The 11,462-nt window shown below is 38.1% G+C and overlaps 1 protein-coding gene across 1 annotated transcript; it reads left to right on the top strand.

The window, feature by feature from the left end:
• The first annotated feature begins 1,121 nt into the window (after nucleotides 1–1,121).
• LOC108705682 (speedy protein 1-B-like) lies at nucleotides 1,122–10,596 on the top strand. Its single transcript, XM_041569362.1, has 8 exons — nucleotides 1,122–3,782; nucleotides 5,017–5,121; nucleotides 6,227–6,267; nucleotides 6,962–7,020; nucleotides 7,878–7,963; nucleotides 8,201–8,369; nucleotides 9,392–9,574; nucleotides 10,105–10,596. Exons 1-8 carry the CDS (start codon nucleotides 3,772–3,774, stop codon nucleotides 10,171–10,173), a joined length of 723 nt encoding a protein of 240 aa, XP_041425296.1. The 5' UTR covers nucleotides 1,122–3,771; the 3' UTR covers nucleotides 10,174–10,596.
• Nucleotides 10,597–11,462: the final 866 nt, after the last annotated feature.

Raw genomic sequence — 11,462 nt, 5'->3', positions numbered from 1 at the left:
TATATGGTTAAAGGGATAACTGGTTGGAGATTGCAGTTGGAACACACTGTATTTTATGTAATAAATAATTTTAGAACGATATTGTCCCCTGAAGAGTTTACAGCAGAGCTTTATTTCTCTTCCTTGAATTAGAGGAAATTTCAAAATAAAATGTTTGTTAGACCCATTGGAGACTATGCATTGTTATAGGGGCAGGTTTTAAAAATTAAGATACAATAATCTAATCATGATGCTTTCTAGCGCTTTAACAATGGACGTCCCTACAGTAACGGCTGAGAATTAAAGGGATTTTTCACCTTTCAGTTATCTTTTGCGGGCAGATTTATCAAGGGTCGAATTTCGAAATAATGGGAGTTTTTTTTTTTTAATTATTATAACTTCGAAATTTGAAGAAAAAAAGACCAACTGAAATTTCTTAAAAAAAATCAAAGTTTTTTTCTGCGGGTGAATAGGCTGTATTTGAATCGTTCTAATCAAAAATCATATTCAATCTACTTCAATTCGAAGTTTTTCGGAAAAAAAAAAGACTTTGATTTTTCAAAGTCCACCAAATGACTCCGAATAGGTTTTAGGAGGTCCCTATAGGCTAAAACAGCAATTCGGCAGGTTTTAGATGGCGAATGGTTGAACTTGAAATTTTAAAGAGACCGTACATGATACATTTCGATATTCGAAAAGTCTAATTTTTTCAAATGATAATTGAATTTTGGCCTATTCGATCGAAGTCAAAGTACACAAAAATAGGTTTGTTTTTTTTTACTTCCAATTTATACTTCAACCCTTGAAAAATCTGCTCTTAGTATGATGTAGAGAGTGATATTCTGAGACAATTTGCAATTGGTTGTCATTTTTTATTATTTGTGGTTTTGAGTTAAACTTTTTATTTAGCAGTTCTCCAGTTTGCAGTTTCAGCAGTCTGGTTGCTAGGGTCCAAATTACCAAATTATTAGAAAGACGAGTAATAAAAAGTAGCAATAACAGTAGATTTGTAGCTTTAAATAGAATTTGTTTTAGATGGGGTCAGTGACCCCCATTTGAAAGCTGAAAAGAGTCAGAAGGAGGCAAATTAAAAAAAAAAAACTATAGAAAATAAATAATAAAGACCAAATGAAGAGTTGCTGAGAACTAGACATTCTATAACATAATAAAAGTTAACTTAAAAGTTGAACCACCCCTTTAATGCCAAAGGAACCTTGGAGCCGCCACCATCTTGGACCAAGCAGTAGCTCCAGGGTTGCATCAGTGCAGTGAGTCTGTAAGCAGAGCACACGTGTCTCTAGAATCAGGTGCAACTCTGGGATTCTGATTGGTTCCTGTCCTACAGTGCATTGAGCGGAGTACTGCAAGCAAGCAAGTCTGAGCGGAACATATCTAAACAGATGCACCTCGGGTTTCTTCTCTTGCACAAGATGCATCACATTCCCTTATGTGGCACCCAGAACCATCAATAGAATGCACAGGTATCAGCATTAGTTTTGCTGTAAAGGACACACACAGTGTTGTGGTTTTTTTTTTGGTTTTTTTTAAGTCGTCCTCATCATACAGCCAATGAGAAATAATATAAAAAGCCTGATTTTAATTTGTACAAAAACAATTGTGTCCGTTCCTCTCCATTCCCATAAACACAGTAGCATATGGGTAGCCAATCACAGAGACCTATATCCCACTAACAGTTCTTCTGGGGCACTTGGGCACAGCGTATTCTGAACAACAATATTTGTTTTTTTGTATGAGGATCTCTTGTTTTCAGTCCTAACGTGACGTAAAAATGTGGATTATAAAATGCCTAAAGTTCATTTAGTAACAACAGGCAGGAGTTACCCGTTCAATACACCATAACAACACAGCGTAACAGAAACAAGTCAAACAACTATAAAAACACAGCAGCAGCCTTCACTGTAATGGTTGCACTTGTAGAATAACATTGGATGTCCTAAGAGAGGTGCCAGTGTGCTGTAGTGCAGTTCTACATAGCTACCAATCAGCTTCATAGCTACGTCATTCCAAATAACATGGGACCAATCGGCAACGTATGGATTATAAGGGAGACCCTGAGTGGCTGTTTGTGTTAATGTGCAAAAAAACAAGTCATTTCTCATTAGCATTTTTATAAGCCACTTCTCTGCTGAAGAAGAGCAAACCCAGCTCAGAGTTCAGTGCACATCACCCCCTGAATACACAGGCACAATATGGCCGACTGTGAGCCAGGCCTCGTCTTCCACTCAACAACTCTAGCTTTTAGTATGTCAGTAGTTTTAATAAAGTGTATAAAGTGCAATGGAGCAGCTCATGGAAACACTTCCAAACACTTCTGCCCCCCTCATCCCAACAAGAGTGCTGCACCCGAAGCTTGGGAACAGCCAAATAATGCCACCCACCTAATAGATATTGAGCTTTAATTGCAAGCCTGAGATCCAGAGCAAAAGAAATACAAAAATACTTGTAACACCAACAACATGCAACCTGCAATAACTCCCACTGTGTTTATACACCTGGTGATTTAGGATCAAGCATTAACTCTCATGTCAAAATGATGAGATTAAATGGAGACAAATATAATGATATGCAAAATATGGGGCTCAGATCTATGCAAGAAACCCAAGTCCAGGCTGAGATTCACAATTGGCCCTGACATTTCAGGAACACAGAGGGAGAAATGTAAAGTGCGGAAAATTTGACCTCACAGGCTCAAGTCTAGTCTGACGGAGAGACAACAGGGAACGAAAAGCAAGATGGTGGCACAGCAAAAGAAACTTCCCTGAGCCAGTGCTATTTTCCTAAAAGGGGCACCAGCCAGGGAAATATCTGTATTTAATGAGGTTTGTAAAAGATCCCAAGGAACCAGCAATGCAGTTATTGTATCACACAGCCCCCAGCCTACAGGTAATGCAAACATCTCCACAGGAGTAGGACCCAGGGCCAATATACAAGTAAAGATTTGCAAAGTCACATGTAGATATATATGATGTGCTAAGGACGGATATAAAACATAAAATATGTGTGTTCATTACAAATTGCAGAGCAGTAACAGTGACAGACACCACTCATTAGCACATAACTGTTAGTCACCCCCAGGGGTTCTCCGTAAGGAACAGGTTGGGGTATCAACTTTAACACAAATGGGAAGCCCAGTGGATTGGCCTGTGGCCTAAACTTCTACTCCCCTAATATCTTACAGTAGGGCACATACCCATATAATCTATTAAGGAAACTGCTGAGATAATAATTACAGTAAAAATCTATGGCACAAGCAGTTCTGACAGTAATTACAGCAGCATTTGAGTCTGATTTGCCTGATTTTACTTTTTATTGAATGAGTTTTTGGTGCAGATAACCATAAAGTTTAGTATCCCAGGGCTTCCTCTCTGCCAGGCCTCACACTGCTGGTGAAGCAAAGGTGCCCACACCCACATCCCATAATGCACTCTGACTGGGAACAACTGGCTCAGTCGGTTAAAACCGTTTAAACTGCATTTGGAGATTGATGGTGGATCAGTGGTGGATCAGTGCTGGAAAAGCGATTGGATTTATTCTGGATTATAAACGCTGAATTATTCCTTGCGCCCCTCACACAATCACACCCACTCACAGACACCTTACACCTTCATCAATAATTGTGCTTTCTGCCATTTATTGTCCCACACAACTTCTGTCCCTACACTCACACCCTCACTCATCTCTTGGCATACTCCTTCCCTCCACATATTTCTTTTGCAGGACTTTTATTTTGCAGGTTGGACCCATCCTCTCTTTATCTACAGCAGACTGAAAATGTCTGGAAGGTAAGTAAAGCAATTTCTCAATCTCAATTATAAGAAATGAAATGTGATGTGATGGAGAGTCAGTATAAACCATTCAGCATGTGCTAAACTGGCAATCCTGGGCCTGTAATATATTTCTTGGTGCCTGAAACTCAGGGATATAGTTATTGTATTGGGGTAATGCAATAAATGTCTCCGTGTCTGCCACAGGTCTAATAGTCTGTAGAAACCAATAATTAGCTTTATCTTTTAGTTTTCATCCATATCAGTCCCTGCACCAGTGGAGCTTACAATCTAAGATCCCTATCACATTCACAAGGACAAATATAATTAGGACAAGTCAGTTGGATGTTGGTTTTGAAAAAAGATTTTTATGGGTAACTAGACCAGTCAATAACAACTATTGTGTTGCAGGAGCCAAGTCAAGTTGCCACATAAAATAAAACATAGCAACAAGAATGGTCAGACTCTCCCCACGTGCTGCTGCCCTTAATCAGACTTACAGCCATCTTTTAGTTTACTATGTCTGTATTTTGCTTTTGCAAGTTTACAGTTGAAATAAGCCATATAATACAGTGTAGATATAAGAAACCAACAGGAGTTAAGGGGGAGGAGAAGGGGAAAGCAAAAGAGAGGAAAACAATTAACCAATATGGATGTGCATAGAAATGCAAAAGAAAAGTGGATTTTAACAGAATATTTTTTGGTAACCGTATAGTAATTCTTCATAAAGTTAGTAACCAATGTAAATGAAGTTGTATATGTCACTCAATAAAGTACATTGATTTCTACAATTTTCACTGTGGTGTTTGCTGCATCAGGGTCTATAACAGTCTTTTTTGCATAAATGGATAAGGGGAAATGGGGTGAGGGGATGGCTGAACATACATATCCTAGTTGAGATTTTCCATTTTAACTGCCCACTATAGTATATTTTTTTGTTCTTGTAGTGTAGGAGGAATATTAATTTATCTTTTAGCAATGAGGCTAATATGTGGTCAGCCAGTGGTAGAGTCAGAAGTATGGGGGCTAGCCAGGGGTCTGGTTCCAAATGGTTAAAGTTTCAAATGGTTAAAGTCTCGTTCATAAGAGAAAATACATTGGCCCAAAGTTGTTTGATAGTTGGGCATCATATTTATTTCGTCAGCAGATACTCTACATCCTCTGGGGCATTGGTCTGTGGTGTGGAACCATTTGTGTAGTTTGTTGTGAGTGAGGTACTAATCATAGTATTCTTTATATATTTTCATTGTAGGTATAGAAAGAGGACCTACAGCGAGGCCATGTCCCCGGACAATGAGAGGCCTTGGAAGAGAATGCGCAGTGAGGAGAAGAGTAGGAGCCCTGCGCATAGTGACAGGTGAAGGATGAACTAATTGTACTGCATGACCCAAGTCCAGTACAAAGAATATTTAGGATCAGTTTTATCAAGTTTATTTATTAGAAACTCCAACTACTTCACCTTCATACATTTTGCAACATTATCAGGGTAAAGGGGAAATGTAATTGAAAACAGGCGCTAACTTTGTACCTATTGGCTGGTCTACCCTATACAGGTCTGCCGTCAGAAATCATGGGGCCCCGTACGGCAACATTTTCTGGGCCCCCTGGTCCCCGCCCACCTTCAAGCCCCACCCCATATCTTGACCACCCCACAGTAAAAAGGCCACACAAACATCAGAGCTAAAACATTAAACCCCCCTAAGCCATTGGTGACCCCCCCATTTTATAAAAAGCCAGTGGTGATCAGGGTACCCCCATGCAAGTAAAACCAATTAAAAATTTTTTTGATGGCCTGCCCCCCCATAAGTTATAAAACGCTATTGGTGGCCAGGACCCCCCAAAAGTTATTAAAATCAACTGGTGATAAGGGCCCCTTCAAGTTAAAAAAAAAAAACTTGGTTGCCAGGCCCCCCAAAATTTTAAAAAATTGCTTGCCAGGGTTTTGCATCTAAGGGGGGGGCCAGGCCCTGCTTCACTTACTTGATTAGCCGGGAAATCCTGCTTGGTTCTTTAAGGATAAGTCCCGGTAAAGCTGCATTGAGATTGGATAAGCTGAAAGGGAAGTTATAACTTCTCCTATCCAATACCTGTACAGCTTTACCGGGACTTATCCTTGAAGAACCAATGAGGGTACAGAGAATCGGAATAGGAGAAAAATCTTGCGTGCACAGAGCTGCTCTCTTATATTCTGAAGCTGGCAGCATGCTGAAAGCAAGGGGGCCTGGCTAATCAAATAAGTGAAGCATGGCCAGGCCCCCTTAGACACAAAACCCTGCGGGGCCCGGGACAACTGTCCCCCCTATGGCTCCCTGATGGCGGCCCTGACCCTATATAAAAGGATACTCAGAACACTGGAAGGGTTATATTAGTGGCAGGGTTGCAGTTCTTGTAGGAATGGCATTGACAAGTATCTACTTCCAACTAAGGGAGACATTCACCTCTTTCCTTTCTGCCCTCTCTAGGCCTGAACCAGCTGCCGGCATGGACTTCTACCAACTGCTGGGTAAGATATTCTCTTTAACTTGCACCACAACAAGCTGCCGGCAGAATGATGATAAATATGTCTGGACTCAGTTACTAATATTGGTGCTTAAGTGCACTTGTGGAGTTACCAATAGCAACCGATCAGTTTATTACAAACTAGAAAAGAAAGTGAAGATCTGGGGCCTCATTTACTAAGAGCAGGCAAAGTACAAAGTGCAATAAAGGGTTCCAGGGTCATTGAATGAAGCACAAACATTGCTTTAGCAGGTGCTGCATATACACAGGGTTAATTTACCTTCTGGGCAATGGAATGGAATGGTTGCTAATTAGTCAGTGTTAGGTACAGGGTTCTTTGCCCATAACTTTGCTCACAGTGCATAGGGATGCCATTTGATACAATATTATTTCCTAACTGCTTTATCTGTAGTATTTGTATTGGCACCAAAGCTGCGCCTACACTAATTAAATGAGACACCTGATTGGTTGCTTTGGGGAACTGTGCAGCACTTGTGTTAGCTACTTCTACAGGATATGAAATCCTTGGGGTTCAGCCCAATAAGTTCACACCCTTAAATTCATGTGATATTAATTCTCAGGACAACTGAATGTGACAATTATTTGCTTGATATGGAAATTAGGGTTGGCAGTTGGTAACCTGCAAATGATAATTGGGGGCAAAGTGCCCACAAGCTCATTTCTATTATTTCTTATAGAAAAAGAAGCAGTCAAAAGAAGCCTGGACGTGGACTCATGCATGAAGACGTCGGACAAGGTAATTTTAGGGATGGGCTGCAAAATACGATCTGGATGAGATAAACTTCCTTACATCTGTCACCATTTATTTTAGTTTTGGCTTTCTATCATATTCATAACGTTCTATTACAAAAGAAGACCAAATCAATAAACATAGTTAGAGAACTAAACAAGTATGGGGCATGGTTTAGGCACACAGTAATTAAAGGGCACCCTGGTGTCTTGTGTCCCCCCCCCTCCCCTCACTCCCAACTCGCTCCTTCTGAATGATGCACAAGAGACATTCCATGGGATGTACCACCAACCTCCCACCCCTTAGGTATAAACATGCTGCATACAGAGTGATGTGCAACTATTTAGGCTCTATTCTAGAAGTCTGATGAACAAATTGCAGAGAGACAACATTTCGCTCTTTGCACACTGCCCCACCTTTAAAATTAAAGCACTCTAAGATTTATTCATACATTTCTGCTAAAATCTCATTTCTGAAAACTGAAAAGGAATTTTATCAGGTCTTGCTGACAGGACCGTCTTCAGTAATTACTGGGTCCCATTCTACTCAGTTTGCAGGGCCCTCCCAACAGGGCACCCTAAATTTATGGTTACCTGGACACCCTGGGTGGTGGGCAACAACTAAAATGAGGAATCAATGAAATAAATGCCCCTCATGTACACAGACACACCCTGATCTGCCCCGACCACTCCCCAATTATGCCAAACTCCACTCCCAATCCACACTGGCCATGTCTCAATTAACAAAACAACACCCACAGATTGCTGATAACTAGAATGAATGCAGTCATACATGAGCAGACACAGATAAGCTGGTGACAAATGGTTAAACACCCTGACCATACTGTGCTTCTCTCTCTCCAGTACCTCCTGGCTATGGCCAAGATATATATGCAGCGTGCTGGACTGCACAAGGAGGAATACACCGAAATGAATTTCATTACTGCCCTGTAAGTATCTTTGCTTTAAACCCATAAATGCTCTATACTAAGATCCCAGGAATGACAATATGTGTTTGTGGGAGATACGAGTCAGTATAGTGGGGCTCAGGCAATAAAGAATTGATGCACTGCAGCCTGGGATTAAGCTCAAGAAAGGAGCAGAGGGCAATTGCTTTGTTCTTTTAATTCTATATCAATGTGCGATTATCACAAAGAGTGAGACTGCTTTATGTATTGTGTCTTCAGGTTACTCGCCAACGACATGGAGGAGGATTTACAATTCCCTCAGTTGATCTACAAATTGGTCAATGGCAAAGATTGGCAGAAAAAATGGAAGGAATTGAGGGCGAGGCGACTAGAGTTGTGGGCCAGAATGAATTTCCAAGGTTGGGTGAACAGAACATCATGTGAAGAGGTGCGTATCACTATATATATACACAAATACAATTACAGCGCTTCGGACAAGTAGTTAAAGGGGAACTATCATGAAAATGAAAATAATCTTCATCATACCAATATAAGACATTTTTTAAGTACCATCAATTATACGTTCTGGGCAGGATAAGTAATCAAAAATATTTGGCCATAGTTCATAACAGTTATAATATGCAGTTTTTGGCCCTCTACATCCCAACATCACTGGTGGAGAAAATCTGCATGATGTACTTCTCTGATAACTGGACAGCTAAAGATTTCCTAGGCCTGGGGTTGGAAATGCTAAGTTATCAGCCACCAAATGTATAGCTAAGAGACAATATAAACAAAAAAGCTGACTATATAGAAGCTCAGATCTTTCAGCTGACACAGATGTGTGCAGACACAATATCCTGAAATAAATTGGCCTGGCTAACAAGCATTAATAGATGTCACTGCATTGTACATTTACTAGTTGACAATACAGAACATAAGGGGGCTCATTTACTTAGTTCAAGTGAAGGAACAGAGGAAAAATAGTTCGAATTTCAAATGTTTTTTTTGGCTACTTCAACCTTCGAATCAAACTAAAAATCGTTCGACTATTTGACCATTTGATAGTCGAAGTACTGTCTCTTTAAAAAATTCTTCGACCCCCTAGTTCGCCACCTAAAACCTACCGAGGCCAATGTTAGCCTATGGGGAAGGTCCCCATAGGCTTCCTAACAATTCCTAACAAGGAATATCCTTCGATCGATGGATTAAAATCCTTAGAATCGTTCGATTCAAAGGATTTAATCGTTCGATCGTAGGAATAGCGCAAAATCTTCCAACTTTGATATTCGAAGTCGAAGGATTTTACTTCGACGGTCGAATATCAAGGGTTAATTAACCCTCGATGTTCGACCCTAGGTAAATCTGCCCCAAGGAGTTTCCCAACTAAAGACAGATGGGTTGTCAATAGTAAATTCATACAGACTGGGCTATACAAAATGTAATAAATATATTTTCTTTTTCCTCTAGGCAATGGTAGATAACCCGACTCACTGGGCGTGGAAGCGTGAGAGACACGAGGGCCATGGACTTTCCATCAAAAGTCACGCCAGAAAAAGGGAATTCTATTATTTCAAGGGCTTTCCCAAACATTTCCCGCAAGAATGTTCTGTGTGCAGAGTGAAAGCCACGGAGGAAGCCCAGCCTGCCAAGGTAATGATTGACAGATATGTTCAGGTGGAATAGACACATTATTATCAACTGCACTTTCATGGACTGATACTAAAGGGCAACTGCATGTGGGAGACGTGTACTGGTGCCAGTAAGACAGGCAAACTGCAGTAGTTACATATGGCACAAAGTACTCAAGGGACTTGCACATTATCTTACACAGTTGCACAGGTCTTGGGCAATTGCTTCTTGTGATATGTGTGTGTATGTATGTGTATATATATATATATATATATATATATATATATATATATATATATATATATATATATATATATATATATAATAAACAACAGCATACTACAATAGTGCTGTACCCCAGCAATCCCCACCTTATATTAGCAACAAGACTTCCAGCAACACAAAAGAAATTATTTAGTCCAAAAATGTTATTAATGTTCCATCAAGCGGCAATTAAATTAACCACTTCATAAATTGCCTCCTAAGAGTTGGAATTTGTGGTTAAAATAATGGTGTAACATGGGCTAATCTTATTTTTCTTACTCGTTTAGGTGCCATTCAAGATAAGAATGAAGAACACCTGGAAGAAAAAAGACCCTCCAGCAAATGATATAGTATAGTACTGTAGTGTAGAGCTGTATATTTAATTATAGATATATATTATCAAAGTATTTCTCATTTAAATGCAGACATTACACAAACAACTTAGAGCGTTAAAGGTAGATATTTTTTTAGAAAACATTTAGTTCTGACACCAAAGTTTTTACTTAGTAATGGGATTATAATGTTTAATATTTACATTTTAATATAATCTGGGTAATTCAGGGCAGTGATTTTATTCACCGCCATTTCACGTCTTTGCATTTAAATAGAGATATTTTAATATGTATCATAGAGTTTTAATTATAAGTAGTATATATTTGTTTTATTTAGTACATTATAGAGCATTAAAGGTAGATATTACTTCAGGAAAGATATTAATTTTCTGACACCAAAATTCTTAATTTGCAATGGGATTATAATGTTTAATATTTAAATTTTAATATAATCTGGGTTATACAAAGTATACTTCTTTGCATTTAAATAGAGATATTTTAATATGTTTCATAGACTTTTATATATGTGTATAGTATAAATATATATATGTTTTATTTAGTAAAAATACTAACATAAACTGTATATTAGTATATATTATTGGACAAGTTAAATATATATATATATATATATATATATATATATATATATATATATATATATATATATAGATGTTTATATTTAAATATTTACATTTTTAGCATAGAGCTTGTCTTTAGTACAGGTATGGGATCCGTGATCGAGATAACCGTTATTCAGAAAGTACCGAATTACAAGAAAGTCATCTCCCATAGACCCCATTTTAAGCAAATAATTCAAAATTTTTAACGCTTTCTTTTTTCTATAATAATAATAAGTACTTTATCCCAGCTAAAATATAATTAATCATTATCGGAGGCAAAAACAATCCTTTTGGGTTTAATTATTGTTTCAATGCTTTTTTTTTTTAGTAGAATAAGATAGAGATCCAAATTATAGAAAGACCCATTATCCGACAAACTCTAATTCCCGAGCATTCTGGATAACAGGTCCCAAAACTATATATCTGTATACATTATAGTATTTACATTTAAATACTGACATTAATAATTAATTCATCTTTTTTTAGAATGTATTAAAATATTAATATTATTATGTGTAAATATGTAGCATAGTTTTCTATAAGTTGTCCTTAAAAATAAATATATATTTATATATGTTATAGTTTTACATAGAGATATTTACATTAATATGCGTTATATTGTTTACATTTTAATTAAAGTGTAATCTTTACCTATGAATATTTTAATATATATAACTATATATTATAGTATTT

Source organism: Xenopus laevis, chromosome 7L (assembly GCF_017654675.1).
Source record: "Xenopus laevis strain J_2021 chromosome 7L, Xenopus_laevis_v10.1, whole genome shotgun sequence".
Taxonomy (NCBI): domain Eukaryota; kingdom Metazoa; phylum Chordata; class Amphibia; order Anura; family Pipidae; genus Xenopus; species Xenopus laevis.
Note: the sequence above shows the minus strand (reverse complement) of the source record. Positions and strands in the feature narration are given on the sequence as shown.